The sequence below is a fragment of the Schistocerca americana genome, chromosome 2 (genome assembly GCF_021461395.2).
Source record: "Schistocerca americana isolate TAMUIC-IGC-003095 chromosome 2, iqSchAmer2.1, whole genome shotgun sequence".
Taxonomy (NCBI): Eukaryota; Metazoa; Arthropoda; class Insecta; order Orthoptera; family Acrididae; genus Schistocerca; species Schistocerca americana.
Window position 1 is genome coordinate 903888724 of NC_060120.1, and position 27705 is coordinate 903916428.

General features: G+C 45.4%; 1 protein-coding gene across 1 annotated transcript in view; it reads left to right on the forward strand.

Moving 5' to 3' along the window:
- LOC124595910 (protein Wnt-1-like) overlaps nt 1–20059 on the forward strand; it is a 232260-nt gene extending 212201 nt beyond the window's left edge. Inside the window, exon 5 of the mRNA XM_047134821.1 lies at nt 16787–20059. Coding sequence (XP_046990777.1) covers nt 16787–17281 — 495 coding nt within the window. The 3' untranslated portion in view covers nt 17282–20059. The remainder of the gene's footprint in view (nt 1–16786) is intronic.
- Nucleotides 20060–27705: the final 7646 nt, after the last annotated feature.

Genomic DNA, 27705 nt, shown 5'->3' on the forward strand with positions numbered 1-27705 from the left:
TTTTCCGAGTGGCTTCATAACCGCACCGTAAACATATTCCATCAAACATCAAATTCAATTATAATTCAAATCCCCAAGAACATCTACGAACTAACTGCTAATTAACTGATTCCCATTCTTAGTTTTTTAAACCTAAATATAACAAGATTTTTACATTTGCTCTGCCTGAATTCCGTTATCCATGACGATAAACGTGAGCAATTGTCTGTCAGGAAATTAAACCACAGCACACCTTCAACTCCTCCTTCACCTCCCCTTCATCCTTCAGTTGAGTTGAAAGGACGAAAATATGAAATTTTCTATTTCCTTTCAGTTTAGAAATAGAACTTATCAATATATATTTTACAAGTTATTTCACTTTTCAGTGTAAAAAAAAAAAAAAACTAGTATAATAAGACAGGTGCACCGGCACCTGCCCGCAGCAAAGCGCCACAGCTGACGGCGACGGTCGCACTATACTCGAAACGCTGTCTTGCCTTTTACGTCGAAACGGAGCGGTGGAGTAGTCTCTCTCTCTCTCTCTCTCTCTCTCTCTCTCTCTCTCTCTCTCTCTCTCTCTCTCTCTCTCTCCCCCTCCCTCCCTCCCTCCCACCCTCTCCCTCATGCTTTGTGTGTGTGTGTGTGTGTGTGTGTGTCTGTGTGTGTGTGTGAGAGAGAGAGAGAGAGAGAGAGGGAGAGAGAGAGAGAGAGAGTCCCCTCCCCTCAAGGGGGAACACCTGGAATTACACAAGAGAAACGCTAATGTGTGTGGCCCTTACCTGCTCTCAACAAGAAGAACAAGCCCTTCCCGGGCATTTAAAGACACTTTCAGACCAGCTGCAGCGACTTACTGGTAGACTCTGATCCTGTCCCACTTCTTAAGGAAACACTTGATTCTGCTCCCAGAGGACTCGGAACATACAGAACCATCATCGGATTTTCCAGGCCCGGGTTCGTGGTTGCATAACACAGGATAATGACGCGCAAAGGTGGCGCTCTAGTTGAAGTAGCTATCACCAAGTTCGCCAGAAATGCCTTAACAAAACAGACTCATTCAGAAAGCCTGAAGTGGGGGTTCAGACCCTGCTTCTCTGCAGTACTGTTCAGAGCCATACGAGAAGTAAGATATGGATTCTTATAGATAAAGAAAAAAATAGCGTTGTACGTTAAAGAGATTCGCGACCGTTCTGCGAAGGTTTGTGACATAAGATCGATTTCAGATTTACAAAAATTTCAGCTACTCGACATCTATGTCGTTAGTATGTGTTTTACACATGGTTTAAGACAACACTTCCAAAATCTCTAACTTCCCACTATCGAGCACCGGGTGGGAAAAATGAAGACGCAAGACTTTTCCTTGCGTGCTCTGGTCCCTCTTCATTTCATCGCGATAGTCATTCGTCCTTCAAGTGAGACATATATTTTGACCTTTGACCGTTGCAGGAGAAATTTGCTAACAAAAATTTTGTAAAAAAAAACAATTTTACTGCAATAAGAGAGTTGCTTTCTTTTAATAAACGTCACTCTAGCCCGTTTATCACGTCCATGACACTCTCTCCCTTTTATCGTGATAACACGAAACGAACAGCCCTTCTTTCGCGTTCATTTCCTCTCTGGCAAGTATCTCCTAATGAGCAGAAATACTCTAGAAGAACAGTTTATTTAGAAGATTTGATGCAGATCTTAAGCGTTCTGCTATCAAATCTCTGTCCTTAGTTCTCCACAGCATTTTATACGTGACTTCTTCAGCTTAAGTTGTTATTAGGTAGTATCACTAGATGTTTAAATGGATCGACACTACGCAAATTTGTGTCATTTATCATGTAAGAGGAATTTTCTAGCTACGTGCATGGACGACTACACAGCTTCTACGGTTCAGGGTCAATCGCTATTCTTTGCACCACTCAGATATCTCGTCAAAGTGATTTTGTAGCTCGCTTTGGTTTTGTTGACTTCACTAGAAGGTAAACTACGACAATCTGAGAGAGCTGGTAAACTGCAATCCAAATTATTTACGTAGATTCAAGAAAAGCAAAGGATCTGTCACATTTCGCTGGGGAACGTCGGCTGTGACAACATTTTCAATAGATGGGTTCGTTTTGTAACCTTTTTAAACTAATCCAGTCGATGTCCCATATACACGCAGTTTGCTAGAAAGTAACTCGTCAGTGCAGGAGCTAAATACCCTCTCCATGCATCATCTCACAGACCTAGTGCTCCCTGTACAGACACTCCGACGAGACTAAACCAAAACAGCTTCGCCGTGTAGGTTTAATTAGGCGAGAACCGTAACTGTATTTTTTCGTCGTTTGCTTCTGAGCGCCTTCGAACACTAATAGCTGCATCCGCCAAATAAACTTCGACAGCCAGCCCACTCTGCGGGTTCCGCACAGTAGACGTCTTTCGCTGTTAGCAATTAATTACATGCGGAGGGAAGTGACGGAGATGCCACCCGCGATCTAAGTGCGGGAAAGTTTCTGCCGTCGCAGATGGCAAAAACGCGTAATTACTGAAGGCAAACGTCTGCCAGGATGGCCCAGCATGCTCCACGGCAGTAGACGTTTTCATTAAATGTGTTATTACACCTGCATTACGATATTATTAAAGCTCGATGTCGTATTTCACTTAAAGCTGAGCTCGGGTAGCAAAGAAAACGAGCCGGGGACGCCAGAGAGGGAAAAAAAGTTCCCTTGTGAAGGTACAGTAAGGAAAGAAAAAAAGAGAGGGCTTTCGTAGTAATTAATCGGCGTAACTTTTATTTTTGAGCAGAATCGTGCTCCCTGCTCCCCGCTGCCGCCGAGCCGGAGGTAGAATTTTAATTAGCCGAGAGCGTGCGGCAGACAATGGCGAGCAAATAGCAGTTCAAGGTGGCGGGCAGTCCCGCGGAGGCGCTGAAAAACTCATTCAGGGGGGATGCAACGGCCAGGGCGGGCAACCTGTGCGCCGCAAAAACCCCGCACATATGCCGCGCACATACCCGCGTACACGCAAGCCTCGCTTAATGACGCAATAAAATGGAACTGAATAATTGCTTGTAAAAGGGAGCCCCACCGGCCTTAGTGCCGGTTTTTGTGCTCGTAGAATTCTGTCTTCCTCTCCCACCTTCCCCTACCGCGCCCCCCTCTCGTGGTCACCCCTGTTGGTTTCCTCTGTACTGCCTACGTTTGTTCCGAGTGAAATGTTTGTGGGCAAAATTGGCCGCCCTGCAGACGAGGCCAGTCCGGCCGGGCGCAACCATAAGTCAAGGCAAATGGATGCTGACCGCGCAAGGGGAAGGCGGGGAGCGGCGGAGGAAGGGGGCAGAAAAAAGAACGGAAAACGAAAGAGAGGACCGAGTGGCGCCCTCCTCTTTTGGCGTTTCGGGCAAAACGTCTTTGGAAATTAATACCGGTACAAATTGAGCGCTGCGCCTTTCTTGTGGCTGGCTGTGGATGGAAACACTTAAAAGAGCGCGGGTTGTGATTTGTTGCTTCCTCCCTCCCGTCTCCCCTCTCCCTGTGCTGTCTTCCCCTACCACAGAGAAGATCTGGGTGCCGGTGGAGGGGAGGTGGGGAGGAGGGGTGCAGGGCAAGGCCGACGTTTAATAGCGAGCTGTGTAGACACAGGGCGGTGGCAGCTGCGCGTAAAAACGTAATCGCTGTCCCACGTGGATGTTACCAGGCCATAAGCCGCAGATCGCTTTCGTGAGAACTGAACGGCAGCGGCGACGCGGGGACTAAACGGCCGTACGCACAGGCATTACAAATCGGCGTATCGCACTCACTCCCTGCTCGTTCTCGACTATAGCGAGCAAAGAGTGGTCCACTTATTGCCTGCAGCTGCGCGTTTTCTCTCCGGGGCGTTCGACCTGTTCAGATCTATTACTGCAGCTGCAGCTATTGGCGCAGGTTAATAATTCCACTCACGGCAGTCTGGTTGTATTGTTGCACTCAACAAATGATACATGGCAGATTCGCAGTAACAGCTTGTCACAGAGGGCAAAACAAACGTACTAAATATATGGCACCACTGACAACTTCTGAAATGTGGGAGTCTCTTTCTTCTATGATGTCCCACAATTTTCACAAGTGTGCAGGACTGTCGTTTACTTTACTATCGGCGTCGCGGCCGTTGGCGACGGAAAAGCCGTGATAGCGGGATGGGAAACGAAATTGCTCGTGTCCTTTTAAAACGAACCATTCTGACATTCACATCAACCGATTTCAGGAACGACAATTCGGGAGGTCGGGCGCGATTTAAACACTTTTTTTTGTGTTCCGTAAATGAACCTGCACTTCCACGGAAGGGACCGTAACGTCTAGCAAAGTATTATGACTTGCACAGTTTACGACTGGAAGAGACACGTTGTAGACGGAACAGATTTGACAAACCACGGTCTTAAATCCGTTTTACACAAGAAATGGATTTTATGCTTTCTTGTCTCCGTAGTCATTATAGTGTTGTTCGCTTTGTTTTCGTGACACACTAGTTTTCTCTTACACGATCAACGAGATGTTTGAAACCAAAAATGTGTGTACGTTTTACAGACAAAAAGCCTACACTGTCCATAAATAAGAACGTAAATAGATAAACGTGTTTTAGTGAAAATTACTTCAATAATGAAAATGTCAGAATTATTTGACGAGAAAAATAAGTTTGGTGTTATTTGGCACTTCGCAAGAAAACATTCCCGAAAGGATAAATTACAAAAGTATGCTATTCATTGCGTCCTAGATATTGTCTGATGTGTTCGCACTTTGCAAGTTTATATTTTCTTGAGCAAATTATTGTATATGTTCTGAAATGTTTGGGTAGCACTTTGTTCTCAGTGTAAATGATGTACTACACCATATTTGACAAGAACTTCCACTACCAATTCTGCTGTGGATGTTGATAAACTCTGTTATCATTGCTTGTTCCTATATTTTGCCACTATATTTTGGTATTTGCTTAAAATGGATAGTCCCTCAAAGTGTCTCTTTCATCTTTAAAGCAGGAATGGCTCCATAAGTCGTGAATACGTCTTCTAGAACAGAGTTAGGCTAGGTATGAGGGACTAGCCAGTGAAGCAGTATTGTAACGTTTGCAGTGTAATACATTTTGAGTAATAACTCCAAAATTAAGTTATGTCACTTACAGAATATATAAGTAAATCTGTTCACTTTTTCACGTTCCCTGAGAAAAGGGGAGTGTGCAGCACGATACCTGTAGCAGCCAACACAGCTGACCTGGGTACTGCATTGTCGACGTTATCGTCTTCGCTTCTGCTGTACGAAGTGGATGGTTACAGGACAGCGAGTGACAGACAAATGCTGTATTTGTTGGAAAAAGTGCATTAATCGTAATGCTTATGTCCGTAATGCTTAAGAAACAATGTCTGTGCTCGAATATTGATAAGGCATCATTGCCACCATCCCATGACTATGATTTATGGCTCCAAACAAGCGGTTTTGAAAGCATCTTCATTTATTGCAGAGAAAAGTAACTGGTATATGATAGATGAAGTTATTGGAGAGCAAAAAGTGTGAAATGCTGCGAAACTGGATAAACAGTTCGTGCATCTTAGTTGCTTCAGCTCCAAAATAAGGTTTTACTGTTTCCGTATTATCTTAAACATTAATATGCATTCACTACGGCTTCAACACCGAGGAAGAAAAGGGAATGAGAGGAAACTTATAAAAAAAAGTTAGAAAGCAAACAAAAATAAAGAAATTAGACGACCGTGAGGAGGAGGATGAGGAGGAGCAGAAGAGAAATGACAAATCCAAATGAGAATGAGGTAGGGGAGGATAGCATAGGTCTTTGCACGTGACAAACCCCCTTAATCCCAACGTCTGGATTCAAATGACTATGGTATTGATGGGCAGTGCATAGTTGACTTACTCTTTCTCTATTTATTAGAAAGTCTTTTTCTCAGTTGTAGCCATATAGGTATTTAAGGAAACATTTGGCGATCATATGCTGGCATTTATCTACATTTATTTCTTTCGAAGTTTCCCGCTTCTGTGGTGTCTACCCAGGTGACGTACGTACATTTCAAGTGTTGTGAAAGACCATGGTAGAAACAAAGTTGCCAACACTGCCAGTTGCGATCTGTGCTATTTTGAAATACGCAACCAAGGCGAGGAACTCAGCGTTTCCTTGGTCATCTGTTTCACAATACAGCAGACAATTTCTAATAAGACACTAGATTTTACGAATGACTTGTATTTACAACCAATTATCACACTTTTTCGTCTCTATATAATTTTCATTGTCTCGTCCTTTTGGAACAATATTAAAATGGAAGACTTGCTACGCCAAAAAGCCTGTCACCCTGGGCTGTGGCGCGGCTCATCCCCCCCCCCCTCCCCCTCTCCTTCAGAGCCGTTCCTGTCGTAAAGACGACAAACTGCTAAGCAGACAGCTCTGAGAACACACGCAATTTTGGCGGCGACGTCTAAACGAAAAAGACTACACCAAAAAGACGAGACACGGCACAGCAATAAAACGCCAGGGGCGTTGCAGCAGACTCACTTTCCGGGAGTAGTCAGTAGAGACAAAAGGTGGGGACAGGAAGTTTTAGGACACTGGAAACAAAATAGCGTGTGAGAAAGAAATGCACGAAGCGCAGTCTCAAATCTCTCTCTTTCGAAAGACGCAAAGATCGGCATGCAGATCAGTGACACAGATAAAAATTAGGGGTGGGGGAGGGGGGGGGGCGGAGTGGAGGCGGCGAGGGTATCTACATCTACATTTGTATTTATCCTCCGCAACCCACCCAACGGTGTGTGGCGGAGGGCACTTTACGTGCCACTGTCATTACCTCCCTTTCCTGTTCCAGTCGCGTATGGTTCGCGGGAAGAACGACTGCCGGAAAGCCTCCGTCCGCGCTCGAATCTCTCTAATTTTACGTCCGTGATCTCCTCTGGAGGTATAAGTGGGGGAAGCAATATATTCGATACCTCATCCAGAAACGCACCCTCTAGAAGACCTGGACAGCAAGCTACACCAAGATGCAGAGCGCCTCTCTTGCAGCGTCTGCCACTTGAGTTTGCTAAACATCTCCGTAACGCTATCACGCTTACCAAATAACCCTGTGACGAAACGCGCCGCTCTTCTTTTGATCATCTCTATCTGCTCTGTCAACCCGACTTGGTACGGATCCCATACTGATGAGCAATACTAAAGTATAGGTCGAACGAGTGTTTTGTAAGCCACCTCCTTTGCTGATGCCCTACATTTTCTAAGGACTTTCCCAATGAATCTCAACCTGGCACCCGCCTTACCAACAATTAATTTTATATGATCATTTCACTTCAAATCGTTTCGTACGCATACTCCCAGATATTTTACAGAAGTAACTGCTACCAGTGTTTGTTCCGCTATCATGTTGTTGTTGTGGTCTTAAGTCATGAGACTGGTTTGATGCAGCTCTCCATGCTACTCTATCATGTGCAAGCTTCTTTATTTCCCAGTACGTACTGCAGCCTACATCCTTCTGAATCTGCTTGGTGTATTCATCTCTTGGTCTCCATCTACGATTTTTACCCCCCAAGCTGCCCTCCAATGCTAAATTTGTGATCCCTTGATGCCTCAGAACATGTCCTACCAACCGGTCCCTTCTTCTTGTCAAGTTGTGCCACAAACACCTCTTCTCCCCAATCCTACTCAATACCTCCTCATTAGTTACCTGATCTACCCACCTAATCTTCAACATTCTTCTGTAGCACCAAATTTCGAAAGCTTCTACTCTCTTCTTGTCCAAACTATTTATCGTCCTTGTTTCACTTCCATAAATGACTACACTCCATTCAAATGACTATTTGGGGTTCACCGATAACTTCCTGACACTTAAATCTATACTCGATGTTAGCAAATTTCTCTTCTTCAGAAACGCTTTCCTTGCCATTGCCAGTCTACATTTTATATCCTCTCTACTTCGACCATCATCAGTTATTTTGCTCCCCAACTAGTAAAACTCCTTTACTACTTTAAGTGTCTCATTTCCTAATCTAATTCTCTCAGCATCACCCGACTTAATTCGACTACATTTAACTATCCTCGTTTTGCTTTTGTTGATGTTCATCTTATATCCTCCTTTCAAGACACTGTCCATTCCGTTCAACTGCTCTTCCAAATCCTTTGCTGTCTCTGACAGAATTACAATGTTATCGGCGAACCTCAAAGTTTTAAATTCTTCTCCATGGATTTTAATACCTACTCCGAATTTTTCTTTTTTTTCCTTTACTGCTTGCTCAATATACAGATTGAATAACATTGGGGAGAGGCTGCAACCCTGTCTCACTCCCTTACTAACCACTGCTTCCCTTATAACTGCCATCTGGTTTCTGTACAAATTGTAAATAGCCTTTCGCTCCCTGTATTTTACTCCTGCCACCTTCAGAGCTTTCTCTAAGTCCACAAATGCTACAAACGTAGGTTTGCCTTTTCTTAATCTATTTTCTAACATAAGTCGTAGGGTCAGTATTGCCTCGCGTGTTCCAACATTTCTACGAAATCCAAACTGATCTTCCCCGAGGTCGGCTTCTACCAGTTTTTCCATTCGTCTATAAAGAATTCGCGTTAGTGTTTTGCAGCTGTGACTATCATATAATCATACAATAAAGGATCCTCCTTTCTATATGTTCGCAATACATTACATTTGTCTATGTTAAGGGTCAGTTGCCACTTCCTGCAGCGAGTGCCTATCCGCTGCAGATAGGAATCTGGCTCAGCGAGGAACAAAGACGCGCTGGACAAGTCAGTTGTGGCGCAGGCAGATATAAACAATAACCTGCGAGACGCCTTCCCTTTCGTTTGCTGACAGCGGCGGCCTTCAGTGCAGAGCGAACGCACGGACGGGCGGACGACAGCTCCGGGACAATGCCGGCTCGCTCACTCATTAATGTGTTACACGCACCGGCGCGGCGGTGACGTATTCCGTCGAGTCAGCGCGTCGCGCCCGGCGTTATGGACGAGCGGCGCGGCCGAGGTCGTGACCCCGCGGACGACGAGGCGCGTTTTATTATTTACAGTGGATAAAGAGGCCGGCGCGCGCACAATGAAGACGTCCGCGGTCCGCCGGCCCGGCCGTACGTCACGCGCCGCGTGGCAAATTGAACAATGCGCCCCTGGGTGGCCATTGTTGGCGGCGTTGTCCGCGCAGCGGGGCGCCGCCAGGTGGCTCTGCTCTCCCCACCCACCGGCCGCCGGCCGCGTCGCGTCGCGTGAAATTCCTTTCCTTCCTTCGTTCTTTCTTTTTATGTCCCCTCTACACATCTGCTAGCGACATTCTCCCTTTCGGCCGCGAGCTCCTAAGCCGTTGTTGTCGGCCTCGCATCCGCAGCCCAGTAGCGGACCGTAATGCCTCTTCAGACTTGGGCGCAGTTCACATCTGTCAATGAAAGCTTGCTCCTCTGCACTGCGGCAACCACCCACGCGGAACCTGAAGCATCCCACTTCACTCCAACCACCTCAAAATCACATAAACTGAACGTACGCTCTCGCATCAAGGTCCATTAGTTACTAAATGGTTCAAATGATTCTGAGCACTATGGGACTGCTGTGGTCATCAGTCCCCTAGAACTTAGAACTACTTAAACCTAACTAACCTACGGACATCGCACACATCCATGCCCGAGGCAGGATTCGAACCTGCGACCGTAGCGGTCACGCGGTTCCAGACTGTAGCGCCTAGAACCGCACGGCCACTCCGGCCGGCCATTAGTTACTGCTGGATTCGATTTCTCCTATTCACTTCAACCAAAGCCCTACACCTTCTTTGTAAGGTTGCTGTTGTTGTTGTTGTTGTTGCCGGCCAGAGTGGCCGAGTGGTTCTAGACGCTACAGTCTGGAACCGCGAGACCGCTACGATCGCAGGTTCGAATCCTGCCTCGGGCATGGATGTGTGTGATGTCCTTAGGTTGGTTAGGTTTAAGTAGTTCTGAGTTCTATGGAACGGATGACCTCAGATGTTAAGTCCCATAGTGCTTAGAGCCATTTTGTTGTTGTTGTGGTCTTCAGTCCAGAGACTGGTTTCATGCAGCTCTCCATGCCACTCTATCCTGTGCAAGCTTCTTCATCTCCCAGTACCTACTGCATCCTACATCCTTCTGAATCTGTTTAGTGTATTCATCTCTTGGTCTCCCTCTACCATTTTTACCCTCCACGCTGCCCTCCAATACTAAATTGGTGATTCCTTGATGCCTCAGGATATGCCCTACCAACCGATCCCTTCTTCTAGTCAAGTTGTGCCACAAATTTCTCTTCTCTCCAGTTCTATTCAATACCTCCTCATTGGTTATGTGATCTACCTATCTAATCTTCAGCATTCTTCTGTAGCACCACATTTCGAAAGCTTCTATTCTCTTCTTGTCCAAACTATTTATCGTCCACGTTTCACTCCCATACACAGCTACACTCCATACAAATACTTCCTGACACTTAAATCTATACTCGATGTTAACAAATTTCTCCTCTTCAGAAACGCTTTCCTTGCCATTGCCAGTCTACATTTTATATCCTCTTTACTTCGACCATCATCAGTTATTTTGCTCCCCAAATAGCAAAACTCATTTACTACTTTAAGCGTCTCATTTCCTAATCTAATTCGCTCAGCATCAACCGACTTTATTCGACTACATTCCATTATCCTCGTTTTGCTTTTGTTGATGTTCATATTATATCCTCCTTTCAAGACCATGTCCATTCCATTCAGCTGCTTTTCAAAGTCCTTTGCTGTCTCTGACAGAATTACAATGTTATCGGCGAACCTCAAAGTTTTTATTTCTTCTCCATGGATTTTAATTCCTACTCCGAATTTTTCTTTTGTTTCCTTCACTGCTTGCTCAATATACAGATTGAATAACATCGGGGAGGGGCTACAAGCCTGTCACACTCCCTTCCAAACCACTGCTTCCCTTTCATGCCTTTCGACATTGTAAGGTAACATGGATGAGATAAGGGACCACAAGTTATTTGTAACTTGCATACAAACTATAGGGGACCATCAAACGAAACTCGAGCACCCGCAACAACGGGATGATGGAACGTTTCTATTTAAAAATAATCTCCATACGCTTTAAGACTTTTATCCCACTGGGAAACAAGAAAACCAATTGCTGCTTCGTAGAACGCTGTCGGCCACTGACGGATCCACAGGCGCAGCCACTCTGCTACTTCCTCATCCGACTGAAACCGACATCCTCTCATGTCTTTCTTTAGGTCACCAACATCATGAAAATCACGAGGTGAAAGTTCAGGGCTGTATGGACGACAGTGCTGTGTTCCCCAACCAAACTGATGAAGCGTAGCCTTCCCCGATTGACAGTTTTGGGGCGACTGTTATCGCGCAACTGGATGATTCCGTCCGAAAACATTCGTTTTGACTTTACGAAGTGTCTTCATAGCGTCACTAACTGGCTGTGGTTCCATGCTCGAAGAAATCGGCGGACAGAGGGCCGCTGCAGTCTAAGAAGCTCATCACGACCTTACCGGAACTTGTGTGCACAGCTTTGGATTTCTTAGGCGGGGTATATGCGAGATGTTTCCACCGTATGCTCTGCTATTTTTCATCGAGCTGTCGGAACACTGTCATTCGGAATCATCCTGTTGCATGGTGACTTAATACGTGTGGTGATTACTTTTGAACGAAGCCATTCCGTGGTACCGTTGTGACAAGCCTCCGTTTTTCATTTGAATGCCTGTCACAGAATGCAGTTATATGAGTCGACAGACATGGAATGGAAGCAGTGATTCAGACAAACTTGCAGCCTACCCCCGATGTCATTCAGTTGGCTGACTGAACACGCATTAAAGGACACACAGGAGAAATTTGGGAAGGTGGTTAAAGTTCAAGGAGAAAAAGTAAAAATTTTGAGGTTTGCTGATTACGTAGTAATTCTGAGACAATTCTCTGAACAGTAAAGGACTTCGAAGAATATCCGAGTGGAACAGCCATTGTCTTAAAAAAATATATAAGATGAACATCAACGAAAGTAAAATAAGGAGAATGCAGTGTAAATGAATTGTCTCAGACGTTGCTGAGGGAACTGGATTAGGAAATGCAGATTTCCTCCTGATCGTGAGTTAACAGATTTTTTCCAGTGAGAGCTAGATGTGTCCTAGTTCTCACATCAGTAGGGACCAAGTGCTGGGAGAAACTGAGATTGTTGCACAGTAGGTGCGCCGAGTCGGTAAGCGAGCAGGAGCGGCTCGCTGTCCGTAAGAGAAAAGCCTGAGAAAGAGCGCCCCAGCCCCTCGTAAGGAGGCATTGTGCGCGCAGCGGCACTGCGGCGAGCGGCGGGTGGCGGCGGCGGATTTCTCTGGGGACACGCCCCCGCGCCGCCCCCGCGAGCAGCGCCCGTCTTCCCACGCCGTCACGTCCACCCCAAGGGACGCCGCTGGCCGGCCTGAGAACTGCTGGGCATTTCCATAGTAACGGCGGCCTGCCTAGGATGCTCCCGCGTTTCTCCCGCCACCCGCGCCGCGCCGCTCCGCTCCGCACGCGACACCTGTTCCTTCCGCCAAGTCCAGCTCAGGTCACAGTCCTACTTCGTCGCTGTTTCGAAGGCGCCACGTATGGGAGCACAACACTCGAACCGAGTATTGGCTACCACCGCTGCAGTTTCTCTGTTGACTCTGAAAAGGAGCACAGCCGACTGAGAGACCAGAGGAACAATTTATCTCGAGGAAGCGTGCTTTGTGCCAATTTGTCGTAATGTGCAGTCGACTCTAGACACCTCCGAGTTCAACGGAAGTAGCAAAACATTCGAATAACTGAGAATTCGATAACGCGAGTACTACTGATAAAAGTGGAAACAGTGAAAAGCCGAAATACGAGCATACGTTAAAAGATTGATACTGAGGTTTCAGTAACTTAGAAACGGAAGCTGAAAGGAACAACCAGAACCCAAAATAAGATTTACTTTTGGCCAGTTTCATTATTTATCATTTTAATACTGAGAACCCGGTGTTAACCTGGATATGTATTTGTGCCCATCTTCTATTAAGTCCATCTCCTCCTCTCCCATTTCTCTGTCCTTCTCCTCCCTCCCCTATTGGTGTCTGTCTCCTTCTTCCCCTTCTTTGTCTTCTCCTGCCGCCTCCGCTTCTCTCTGCACATTATGACCTCCACCCCAATAGGAGACTGACTGGTCTTACCGCCACAGATCGTACCAATGTGTGTACCAAATTTGGTTGAAATCGTTTCAGATGTCAAGGATAAGCTTTCTTTTCGTGTATATAACCACGAACGCACATGACAAATATATTAAACATATTCTACACGTATCTGTACATATCTCTAGCTAATTTTTCCCCGAAAGTCGTATCTCCTGACCCATGAGTCTTACAATGATATAATTTTGTTGGAACATTCAATGGTATATGTGAATACCGTCTGCAAAATGTGCCACGTACACAGTAGTAAATTAAAACTCATACTTGATGCGACAGTTTTACTGCAAGAACAGTGGAAATATAAGCGGTAAACGTGTTTCCATTCAACATTTTGTGGGGGTGTATTGTATTGTGTATTGAACTGGGGACCTAGAAACGACGGAGATTCTTCGTCCCGCCGTAGCCCTCAGTGGTTCACAACCCCACAACTGGCCACAGCACTCCACCCACCTTATCGCCTCCCCACACCGAACCCGACAGGTGACATGTACGTAAGCGTCCTGTTTGATCACCTGCATCCATTGACGTCCATTGTGCATTCCGACGGACTTGGGCAATTCCAGCCAGACAATGCGACACCTCACAAATGCAAAATTGTTACAGAGTGACTCCAGGAACGCTCTTGGGAGTTTAAACACTTCCGCTGGCCACCAAACTCCCCAGACGTGAACGTTATTGGGCATATCTGGGATGTGCTGTTCTCCAACCCCTCTTACTCTTACGGATTTATGGACAGCCCTGCAGGCTTCCTGGTATCAGTTTCCTCCAGCACCACTTTAGTCGAGTCCATGCGACGTCATGTCGCAGTACTTGTGCGTGCTCGCGTGGGCCCTACACGACATTATGCAGGTGTACAAGTACAAGTTTCTTTGGATCTTCAGTGTATATATCCATTTTGATAATAAATATGGATTTCAAATTAAAGGCACGCACACATTTATTATTATTATTATTATTATTATTATTATTATTATTAATCTCATGGCCATACGTATACGAAGGTTACAAAACTAACACGTCGCCATTTAAACACAGTTCTCCAACATAGAATAACACAAATGACAACAGCTATAAATGGATATTAAGGCTTTTTATGTATCATATCACGCCACTCGTAGCTGCTAGGAAATCTTCGAAAGGACTCGTTTTTAGGCACGTGGGGACATGTTGATACGACACGAACAACTGTCTGTCGTTCTTCACCACAGCCTCACTTGTGGAAAGTGTCTGCACATTTCTAAGAACTCGTAAGAAAATTTCAGTTCGTTTATTTCTCCATGCTGGACAAACTGTGTCATCAACGCTCGTATTTTCTCCATAAAACATCATAAAATCAAAGTTAGTTTTTTTCTTTTGAGTTAGTGGGTCTACCCTCATTTTCGTCGAACCCGAAACGTTCAGTCACCAGACTAGCATCAAATGACCTGACGAATGACCTGAAACACATAATCACCGACAGGTATGTTGCGTCCTCTCCTGTGAGAATGTGTTTTTGGCGCGGTATGTCACGACAATCGTTTCAATTTATCGAGTGTACCAAACAAAAAAGGATTTCCTCGATTTTCGAGGTGTTCTTAGAGAGGCTTCACACGTTCGGTTCATCGCCAAATTCGATTTATCTAGGTTCGTCCTGGCAATAGTCAACTGTATGTTGTTTCACGTGCGACTAGAGCGCTCTTCCCGGTGTCGCTTGGGAACCGACACTCTTGTAAGCAGGCTGCAATCACCGGTTGCTCAGAAGGTAGAACATGGCATATCGGTTTTAACAGGGAACGAATGAGCAACCTCGGAGCAGTGTTGTCGGCTGACAAGGGCAGAAGGCACTGGACGGACGGTTACAGTAGGCCTACTTGTCACGGCTGGTGTCAGGTGTCGCAGCCACAATTAGTCATCCCCACTGACTGATGGCAGCCGTCCTGACTAATGGACACAACATACACCGGCCTCACACGCTCTTTCACATATGACCTCCACCCGCGCGCCACCCAAGCGGCAACCGCTAGCTAGTTCGTAATATAGGAGTTATGTTGTCCAATGCGTCCTGAACACCTCCTGTTTATGTGTGTTCTGGTGTTCAGTGAGACATCCCCTTGTCTGCTAGTGCCTGTCAAACTAACATCGAGCACCTCTAATCACCTTTTAGAATGAATGAATGTTAACTTGGTTCTTAGATCTGCCCCTCACACTGTGACTAGGAGTGTGAATTGTTAACCCACTAGACTTGTATTTGGAACACGTGTCATCTCGCCATCCTGATTGAGATTTCCTGTGGTTTCCCTAATCCAACTGAAGCAAAATTCCAGAATAAGATTACAAAGGCGAAGGCCAAAACTCCGGTTTTATCTAACAGTTCCTACCTGTTGTTAATGTCACTCTCATTTCTTGCCAAGCTTTACGTAAAACCATGTGGAAACCTTGAATTTATACCATTGTCGAGTTAATAATTGTACTGTATGCTAGTCGGGGGCCTAGAAACGACGGAGAGGCTCCGCCCCCGCCGCAGCCGTAGTGGTTCACGATCCCACGACGACTACCGCAGTCCACTTCACCCCTCCGCCGCCACATACCGAACCACTCTTCCAGGGTTATTGTGCAGTTCGGTCCCGGTGGACACCCCCGCCCCCCCCCCCCCCCCCTGCACAACCATCTGCACGAACAGTTCGACGACGTTTGCAGTAGCATGGACTATCAGCTCGGAGACCATGGCTGCTGTTACCCTTGACGCTGCATCACAGACAGGAGCACGGGCGATGGTGTACTCAACGACGACCTGGGTGCACGAATGGTAAAACGTCATTTTATCGGATGAATCCAGGTTCTGTTTACAGCCTCATGATTGTCGCATCCGTGTTTGGCAACATCGCGGTGAAAGCACATTGGAAGCGTGTATTCGTCATCGCCATACTGGCGTATCACCCGGCGTGATGGTATGGGGTGCCATTGGTTACATGTCTCGGTCACCTCTTGTTTGCAGTGACGGCACTTTGTACAGTGGACGTTACATTTCAGATGTGTTACGACCCATGGTTCTACCCTTCATTAGATCTCTGCGAAACCCTACATTTCGCTGGATAATGCACGACCGCATGTTGCAGGTCCTGTACGGGCCTTCCTGGATACAGAAAATGTTCGACTGCTGCCCTGGTCAGCACATTCTCCAGATCCCTCACCAACTGAAAACGTCTGGTCAATGGTGGCCGAGCAACTGGCTTGTCACAATACGCCAGTCACTACTCTTGATGAACTGTGGTATCGTGTTGAATCTGCATGGGCAGCTGTACCTGTACACGCCATCCAAGCTCTGTTTGACTCAATGCCCAGGCGTATCGGGGCCGTTATTACGGCCAGATGTGGTTGTTCTGGGTACTGATTTCTCAGTATCTATGCACTCAAATTGCGTGCAAATGTAATCACATGTCAGTTCTAGTATGATATATTTGTCCAATGAATACCCGTATATCATCTGCATTTCTTCTTGGTGTAGCAATTTTAATGGCCAGTAGTGTAGTTCATGGTGTGTAGTCTTTTTGTCCTCTCAAACAATACAGGCGACATCCACTGACTGACCAAATACCAGACAACAGCTGAGCTTCACGCTGAATGACATCTCTTGCATTACACTGTACTGAGAGCTGATTCTGAACGTGTCGCTTGTGTTTGCCTGCAGCACGTGGTGTCGGAGATGCGGCGCGAGTGCAAGTGCCACGGCATGTCGGGCTCGTGCACGATCCGCACGTGCTGGATGCGGTTGCCCAGCTTCCGCGTCGTGGGCGACAACCTGAAGGACCGCTTCGACGGCGCGTCGCGCGTCATGCTGAGCAACGCGGCTGCGCCGGGCGGCGGCAAGCGCAGCCGCTACAACCTGCAGCTGCGGCCCTACAACCCGGACCACAAGCCGCCCGGCGTCAAGGACCTGGTGTACCTGGAGCCGTCGCCGGGCTTCTGCGAGCGCAACCCGCGCCTCGGCATCCAGGGCACGCACGGCCGCCAGTGCAACGACACCTCCATCGGCGTCGACGGCTGCGACCTCATGTGCTGCGGGCGCGGCTACCGCACGCAGGAAATCACCGTCGTCGAGCGCTGCGCGTGCACTTTCCACTGGTGCTGCGAGGTCAAGTGCAAGCTCTGCCGCACCGTCAAGACCATCCACACGTGTCTCTAGGCGGCTCCCCTACGGACACCTCACCCCCCCCCACCCCCCCCCACCACCAACACGTCAACCATTCCTCTTCTCAGCGCTGCTGGCCCTCCGACTCCGCAAACTCCTCTCCCGCTTCCTCCAGAAGTCTCTTCCCGTTCACCGTTTTCCCTACTGCAGTGTCAGTTTCACATTTCGTCATGCCCAGTTCCACTCCACATGATCATCCTTTAAGAACGTGTCTGTATCAGAATTTACTTTCATTGCCCGTTTTCCAGGAATTTGGAACCGACAGGCCTTCTTCAGCATCAATAGTCCCAACAATGCCATTTCTGTGCATCGAGAAACTGAACGACGCTGGCCCAGACGTAGTTGCTTGTAGCAACTAGGCACTTGTGATCTGCTGTTCCGACTTCAGAGCCTGGACAAAAGAAGTAGTGCATGCTTACCAAAAACTCTCACCTCTTACACGTCAACCGCCCCTCTTCTCAGCGCTGGTAGCCCTCTGACTCCACCAGCCCCTCTACCGCTTCCTCCAAACGAGTCTCCCCATTCACCATTTTCCCTATTGCAGTGTCAATTTCACATATCGTCATGTCCAGTTCCCCTCCATATGACAATCTTCTAAGACTTTGAGTCTATATCAGAATTCCATTTCCTTACCCCCTTCTTCAGGAATCCAGAATCGAAGTACCTTCTTGAGCATAGCAGTGCTGTGTAACAAGAAACTGCAACGGCGCCGGTCCATCCCAATTTGGTCGCTTGTAGCAAAACAATTTCTAGGCACTTCTGAACTATTGTTCAGACTTAGATCCTGGAGAAATGAGTAGGCATTGAAGAAGTGCGTGCTCGCAAAGAGCCCCGTTTACCACGAACGGGCTTGTCACTACTCTTCAAGATTCTGCTGTGCAAGCAATGAAACGTGCTTACTGCCTTACACCGCACTCGAATCTAGTCTAAGAGTTCGATTACGTGCGTTGCTCCACAAGTTTTTACCCTTGAGCTATAAGAATATGGCTCCAAATGATTTTACCATGCATCTGAGGTAATAGTCTAGAGCCGAATATATTGGTGACTAAGTTCTTCCCTATATACTCGAAATGGGGGACGAGCCACTATCAAGTGGACGGGCAACTCGCAGCCCAGCCATTTTCAGAATTCACACCGCTGGTGAGAGGCTCTTCAGGTACTTCGTATATGCTGGCACATCATTCACAGCATTTCTCCCAATTTACCCAGTTACTACGGTTTCCATTTTCTCTCCTCTCTCAAACCATGCTACTCAATAGTTTTTCATACACAAAGGCTCACACACTTGCTGATAAAGGCACTACCAATGATACTAATATGTTTACAAACATCAAAATTCTTCTCTCAGATCGATACCTTTTACTCGGGACCGTTAATATATAGAGAGGCAACAAGTGAAGAATCTCCTTCGTTTCCAACGGCTGCATTTTCATGCAAATGTAAACCAGAACTGCGTAAGTCAGCCGTTTGATAGAAATCGTCAGTATCCAGACACAACCAATCTTTCATTGTCGCCTTTTCTTACATGAATCCCTCTGTCCTTCCACTCTTTTAAGTTTCCGCCTACGTCTCATCCTGTGCGTCTTAACCCTAGAAGAGCTACAGTAGGAACACTTGTCTTACACGATACACTGTAGCAGGTGTTTCCGCTTCCTCCCGCTCCTTGTTCCTGCTGGTCAGAGCGCGCACACCCCTCTGGGCGCAGGGGTGGTCGAGCGAAGGGATCATAAATCGTCCTGGGAAGGAGTTTCACCCGTGTGTGTGTATGTATGTGTGTGTGGCGTGCGTGTGTGTTCGCTGGGAGGGGTAGCGGACCGGCGTTATCTGTGAGGACGGCAAACACGCGCCGACAAACACCGGGGAGTTATCTCGGAGACAGTTGGGCAAACAGTGAAAGCGTTCTGTACATACGTCTGTGTAAATACTTGAGAGACGCTAAAGACAATATAGTTTTCAAAGAGTTGCGCCGGGGAGGGCCTCGCCTGCCCTCGTCTTCCTACCTGCGGCGCGCCGGCCGCGGCGGCTGCTGCCCTGAAGACTGACGTCCGCTGTTGTAAATCTACTGTAATTAAACGAAACACGACTGCGACGCTCGTATTTAAAAGAAAGAGTGTACCTTCCGATGCCATAAGCTATTGTAATTTTCCTTACAGATGACTGAGTTTAATTGTACAGGGTTTGTGTAGTCATCCCAAAGCGTATTACTTGACACTAGTCAAAACTGAATGAAAGCGTTCTCGTAGAAACGCTGTACATATGCAAGACATAATGCTATAAATATATATATTTTTTGTAATCTAGATAATTTAGCGCTTAAGATGATTATAACACTAGAAGCGTGTTGAGTTACACTTTACATTATGTTTAGTTATACATTTAAATGATACTGCCTAGATATATTATTTATTGAATGACTGTCTGTCAAAAACATTTGCGTCCTTAAAAAATCACGATTGCCAAAATTTGTAAATATAGTGGATTTCTTATGAATTTAGACGCTAAGAGAGAGACTACTTACATGTTTGTACTGTGTCTGTACATATCTTAGTATTTATGTTGAGAAGTATTTAATTTGAATTTTTGTGTACATATTAACGGAGTAGAGACTGTTTCTTTTCCGATTCTGAAGTACTTAATTACCAAACGCAAGAAGCGTAATTATTTGTGACAATATCATCTAATTTACAAGAAGATAATTTTTTGTTCACAGTTGTGTGTCTTTTGAGTTCTGAAATTCCAAATGAACTTTTTATTTTTATTTTAACTATTCTAGACTGTCAGCAAAGTCACTGTAAGTCGTGTAAGAAACGTAAAAAAATATATATTTTATTTTATGTTATTTTGTTTCCTATGCTGACGCATCATTTTGTTTTGATAATATTATGCCTTTCCTCAACAAAATGTTTTTCCCCTAGCTTTGTTATTAAATAAATAATCTGATGAACTTCCTATGAGGTTGGTTTTAACTTTTATGAAATTTTGCATCCCACAACCTTTACGCTATATCTCTTCACCACTCACGTATTGAAACTTAATAAACTCACATAGATCAGAAAATCTGCTGTTTTATTAAGCGCAAATCCTTATTGCCAACGAAAAAATGTTTAAGGGCAACGAACTGGGAAACTGAAAGTCTGTTTTCTTAGGAAGTGATTATTGCTACAGAGTTCCACTAAGAAAGCACACTAATTTGTTTGAGAGGACATACCCGTGATACTAGCAAAAGGAATACAAAGCTCATCTTTTCTACACAGTGTTCCAAAATGGTAGGAACAACTTCGGAAACCAAGTACACATCAATAACAAAACCATATTAATTACCTCGCTCGATAGACATTGTGTAAGGCTGCGGCACCTGAAACTCAGATTTTTTGAGGCGATGTTAGTTGAAAACTTGCTGTGACCTTACCGATGCAGGTGTCCAATGGTCTGTCTGAATCACTCCATCCAAATGACTTGACAACTCCCTTATTTCTACCTCACCCTTCCTCTCCGGCATTCCTTACATCTATTCCTGAAACTCAGTTATTGCTTCATCTCCCTTCAACTTCCTATTTAGGAAGCCACCATTAGAAAGGAATACGTTGCGACAATTGAATGCAAATATCACACGATGGTAGAATGATCACAGTTCATCACATGTGCCAGTTTTCAAGTACACTGACGAGGATCATTGTGCATTAATGGAGTTATCTCAATTCACGACACTAATGTTTCTGGCTGCCTTCCCCGCTGTCACCCCTCTATTGACCTCAAACAGAAGAATATGTCAGAAATGTTCGATTTCTCCACTCGGAGTTCCATTTTCTAGCGTATACAGCTCCACTCACTATCTCCACATGACAAAAAGACAATATGTAAACTCAAACAGCAACAGTGAACTACCAATGAAAATGGCAAACGATAAATAAACCCATAGCAACCGTAAGAAATCAAAAACGCTACGAACTTATGCACCAACATAGTGAACACACAGATTTGCGTAATTCGGACAATATGGACATTAATTGAAGAAAGGAGAAGGGGGAAAAACACCACACTCTTCTACAACGAACATAAGGCATTAGACGCGTCGCTGAAGAGAAAGCTATGCCACTGACCCAAGTTGGATTCCCCTTAATTCTAAAACAGTACCGCACAGTTGTATTCCCCACGTGTTTCCTACAAGGTGTAGTTTCCAGCAGCGGTCGTCAGCGGGTGTTAGCAGCGGGAAATCACTACAAGAAAGATCGTCAATATTTTGTGCCTCATGATAGCGGTTGGACACTGTGGTGTACGTCAATTCGACGGGCAACTTCACACGCTGACATCTTTCCTTCCTTGCCATAAAGTGACAATGCGCGCGCAGTGCAAGTTTGAAATGACGCGTCGTGGGATATTGTAGGACTGAACAGCGGTCGTATGTCGCCTTTTCCCGTTCACCGTTCGAGATACACACCGCTCTACCGAACTGCACTAAGAATGCAGGCTTTAATGTTAACTTCGTTACCATGGCGGCTCTACTGAGCGATTTCCTGTGATCGAAAAAGTGTGTCGAGAAAGAAGTTTCCGATGTGGAAGCATGAACCAAAACAAGAAAATTATGTCTAGTAAACATGGGCACCAAAATGCGTACCCTAACAACTACGATCACTTTTTTTATCCTCACTTGTGAAACAAATCTCTTCTATTGCAAACGCTTCGATGTTACGAATGGTCTGCAGAATGCAGTAATCTATACCATACTACAACCTCAAGGAACATGGAATACACTTTTTAGAAAACACAAACACACACACACACACACACAGTATTAAAAAGTATTCTGTGTTCTGAGAGGCGGTGGCATATTATGGACTACTGCGTTCTGCAGGTTGTTCATAATATACAGGGTGTAACAGGCGTACGTAAATATATTTATGTTGACTGAGGGCAGCGTACTGAATAACGTTATATTAGTATTTGCGTCATTTGCAGAATAATAATTATAGCTATTAGAAATTATAGCTATTAGAAATAATAAGTATATAGGTTGGTTACTACATCCAAGTACATTGGGTAAGAGCAAGCCATTAATGCTTATTTTTCCTTGGGCAACAGGTTCAAAATGTTCAAATGTGTGGCCGGCCGCGGTGGTCTAGCGGTTCTGGCGCTGCAGTCCGGGACCGCGGGTCTGCTACGGTCGCAGGTTCGAATCCTGCCTCGGGCATGGGTGTGTGTGATGTCCTTAGGTTAGTTAGGTTTAAGTAGTTCTAAGTTCTAGGGGACTTATGACCTAAGATGTTGAGTCCCATAGTGCTCAGAGCCATTTTTTTTCAAATGTGTGTGAAATCTTATGGGACTTAACTGCTAAGGTCATCAGTCCGTAAGCTTACACACTACTTAAGCTAAATTGTCCTAAGAATAAACACACACACACACACACACACACACACACACACACACACACACACACACACACACACACACGCCCGAGGGAGGACTCGAACCTCCGCCGGGCTCAGCTGCACAGTCAATGACTGCAGCGCCTGAGACCACTCGGCTAATCCCGCGCGGCAGGGCAGCAGGTCAGGTGTTGAAGCGGGGATGTATGGATGCAAAACGGTTTGCCTACACTGACAGGTGTAGTCCAGTTAGTGGTGCAGCTACAACCTTGCAGCAAACACCAGGTGGCAAATCACCAGACGTGCTTGTGAGAAGACTGTTCGATGCACAGAAAACGTAACCAGCACACTGATGTGTGTACATATTAAGGTACCACGTATAAGAGTATCTCCACCTACATGTGTTACATCATGTATATACACAGTGTTATGGGTGGGTATGTTGTATCTTAACGTGTACACACATCAATGAGCTGGTTGTTTTTTCTCTACATTGAACAGGCTTCCAACAAACACGTAATTTACTGCCGGTTGTTTTGTGCATGGACATGACAGCTCAACTACATGAACTGCCAGTCTGCTCGCGCGAGCGCGCGCTTGACTTTTTTTTTAAATAGTTTATAAATGCCAGCGAATATGTCCTAATGGAATTGACATTCACATGAAAAAGAAGACCTTGATCAGACCAAGTAAAAAGTTGTTCATCTGTTGAAGAGTATTAAAGAAACGAACAATCACAGAGTTCTTCAAATCGAAAACACCGAAGATAACCCTCTGCTTGGGACATACGCCGAGAAAAATATCCTAAGTACTAGGCACCAAAGCTCGAAAAATTGGCTCAGTAGTTCACTGGATCTCAGACACAAGAACGTGAAAGAAAAATACAGCGCTCTAGGACGAGTCAGCAATTAATAGTAAAAAAGAGATAGATTAAAAGGGAATACAGTACACAAACTGGATACAAGAACACTTACAAGGAGTAAGGCATGGAGAAATCTTGGTAGTACACACACAAACCCATGGAATTTTCTAAACCCCATACAAGTCATGAATCACAATCTGCTGTAGTTAGTGCATTAGAGGTTAATGTAGTTTCATTATAAAGGTCTGTATAATACTGCTATAGGAAAGAGCATCCGGCCGCTGTTGACAACTAACATTGTCAAGCAATTCCATAAATTAACATGTGGACCCTGTGAAGACACAGGATGGAGGCCGGAAAAAAAGAAGATTGTGCAAAGAAGGCCAAACTTGAATAAGTGCAATGAACTTTTTGCCATAACATGAAATTTGCTGTAAATCAAAAAGTCGGCGGGTTCCTGTCACTAATCGAACATATCGAACTGTGCATTAAGGATCTAACATGAAAACAGGGCGGTAGGGAAAACGAAAGCAATGGTATTATTTTATCTTAAGACATCTACGTAACCAGCTGTCAAATTTAATGGATATCATCCGCAAAAGTAGAAATTCGTAGCCTCATATAACTGCCGCATCAAGAAGAATATCTTTCTGTGATGACTTACGAGAGAAGAACATCGTTAACATGTGATTGTGGATTACCATTGGTGTACTGTTAAGCACAAAAGTTTGTATTTAATATTCACGAAGCACACAGTTGTAATAAACAAAAAACAGAAAACTTAGCAAACGCTTTCCTTTTGCCTTTGAAGTAGAGAGCAAACGTAGGACGTTACTTTTGGTGTTCATTGATTCTTGAACGAGAAATTTCCCAAATTTCTCGAGATGTATTTGCAGTCTAATGCACTGCGATAACAGAGTCAGTGCAATTTGTTAGAAGAACCCGAGTAACAGAAGTGTTGCTGCTGACAGACAAGACGTCTTTAGTGAAAACACTGGAAGCCAGGAACAGGTCCAGAACAGATTACAAGATGTCTGTCTGGTGGGCAGGCGTATTAATATCTCAATAACATTCAGACACAGATCCACCAGTTCAGTGACACTACTATTGAAACTAAACACAACCGATGTTAACGCAAATGACTATAAAATATGGCTCTGTGTAGTGAGACTGATGATGACAGATTACTATCTCGAACATAATAACCAAAGGTGATGACGGGGTCTTGTGAACTTGGATGATAAATATAATTAAATAGCATGACAGATTCATTCATAAAAACATTAGTTAAATCGTTGCTTTTATTGTACTCTGTCTCTTATCTATAGTAAAGTTGCATGACTGGCAGTAGACAAAGTTGGACCAAGGGATGACAGTTCGACTGTAATTGTGACTTTAAATGGATAATACGATCTGACAGTGATCAACCCAGAAATAAACTTGTAAGATGGCGGTATTTTGCCTCCTTACATGATCAGTTAACGCTATTATAAATGCGTCGATTATATTAACATATTTATATCATTTGGGTCAGGTTGAGGTTGAGTTATCAATGTATTAATCGTACTGGTTGGGACAGCTTCACAGTAACAACAATAATATTGTATATTTTACAGAAGCAATTTTTACGCTCGCTAGGTAGCGAGAGGGGCCGAGGAAGCGACGGGCTACTGGTGGGTCGGGGGCAAGGAGGGAGTTTTCTCTCAGCGGTTGAAGGGCAGAGTTTTAGAGCCTGCCACAAAGGCATCATGTTGGACAGCCCAGCGAACGTCGCCTTCCGTTGTCTAGGGGGCAAGCGAAAGTTGAAAGGGGGCAGTAAAGATAGTCATCTAAGAAGACTCGCCTGCAGTTCTTCAGCCCCAATGGAATGCGCCCCTGTCGCCACACGGTTGCCCAGGAGTCAACGGTTAAGAAGTCTCACCACGCAGAACGTGAGCACTTTCTTGTCGCTGTATGCAGGAGGCCTTGTGATTTGCTAAGCTCTTAGGAGTCTGTAGAATATTTTGTATTAACTGGCCAGCAGTTCCATGTCTAGAAAGAGTGGAAGGAGATCAGTTTGTAACGAAGGCTGTCATTGGCTGAGTTTAGAATCTACATTAGTGAACCGAGATTTGTTAACATCGAGGAAGAATGAGTCGTGGGGCTCTCTGGCAGGTAATTAGCTGACACACATTGCTGGAGAGCATTAATTTGTTTGAGAGATTGCTGGCAAAGCGTCGAGTGATCGCTCGTAAACTTAGTCTCAGAAAGTGCCGATTATGCCACTTGATGCAGAATCGTATTGTTTTTCTGCGAGCAGAGGAACAAATCGGTGTTTCTCCATGGAGCTTAAGGCATTCCAAAGTGCTCACATGCGACCGCGCACTCGTGTCAAATGTCTGCTCCTGGGAAGCGTGCAAGCAGATTGTCTTGACTCATAACGAACTTTGTACTTGAATAACTTCAAACGTAGCAGTTTTCAGGCGCAACCACACGTCCCCTGTGAAGTTAAATTCATATCTGCTTATGATACTTCGTGCCCACAACGACTGCAGTCTTCCACACATAAATACGCCAGACGTTATCTCCGCTCAACTGTTTATGGTGAAACACGCACCATGGCTTGAGACACAGGGAACCGATTCTGCTAAATAGTTCTCTGACCTCTCTGTTGTCAGTGCCAGTCAGGGTCGAGGTTTTTGCTACTAAGAGGCTAGGCAGTATCAACCATTTAAGTGTTCCTGTCGTGAAAAGTGGGACTGCGATTTTTGCCTAGAAGATAAGTGCTGTGCCAATCTTAAACTTAGTCTGACTAATAGAATTAAATCAATGTTGTAATTGTACAGATTCTGTTTTCCAACTACTTTGATTTTTTGTAATAAATATTTTGATATCATACTATTATGCTTATTTAACTAGGATTAGTCTTTACCCCACTGAACCTCCATAGGTTATATAACAACATCAGTCAGTTAGAATCAATTAAATAATTTTTGCCTAATGTCCGAGGTCGGTCAACCATACCAGGGACTGTCAGTTCACAATATACACTACTGACCATTAAAAATGCTACACCAAGAAGAAATGCAGATGATAAACGGGTATTCAATGGACAAATATATTATACTAGAATTGACACGTGATTACATTTTCACGCAGTTTGGGTGCAGTGCATAGATGCTGAGAAATCAGTACCCAGAACAACCACCTCTGGCCGTAATAGCGGCCTTGATACGCCTGGGCATTGAGTCAAACAGAGCTTGGATGGCATGTACAGGTATAGCGGCCCATGCAGCTTCAACACGATACCACAGTTCATCAAGAGTAGTGACTGGCGTATTGTGACGAGCCAGTTGCTCGGCCACCATTGACCAGACGTTTTCAATTGGTGAGAGATCTGGAGAATGTGCTGGCCAGGGCAGCAGTCGAACATTTGCTGTATCCAGAAATGCCCGTAAAGGACCTGCAACGTTCGGTCGTGCATTATCCTGCTGAAATGTAGGGTTTCGCAGGGATCGAATGAAGCGTAGAGCCACGGGTCGTAACACATCTGAAATGTAGCGTCCACTGTTCAAAGTGCCGTCAATACGAACAAGAGGTGACCGAAACGTGTAACCAATGGCACCCCATACCATCACGCCGGGTGATACGCCAGTATGGCAATGACGAATACACGCTTCCAATGTGCGTTCACCGCGATGTCGCCAAACACGGATGCGACCATCATGATGCTGTAAACAGAACCGGGATTCATCCGCAAAAATGACGTTTTGCCATTCGTGCACCCAGGTTCACCATCGCAGGCGCTCCTGTCTGTGATGAAGCGTCAAGGGTAACCGCAGCCATGGTCTCCGAGCTGATAGTCCATGCTGGTGCAAACGTCGTCGAACTGTTCGTGCAGATGGTTGTTGTCTTCCAAACGTCCTCATCTGTTGACTCAGGGATCGAGACGTGGCTGCACGATCCGTTTCAGCCATGTGGATAAGATGCCTGTCATCTCGACTGCTAGTAATACGACACCGTTGGGGTCCAGCACGGCGTTCCGTATTACCCTCCTGAGCCCACTGATTCCATATTCTGCTAACAGTCATTGGATATCGACCAACGCGAGCAGCAATGGCGCGATATGATAAACCGCAATCGCGATAGGCTACAATCCGACCTTTATCAAAGTCGGAAAAGTGATGGTACGCATTTCTCCTCCTTACACGAGG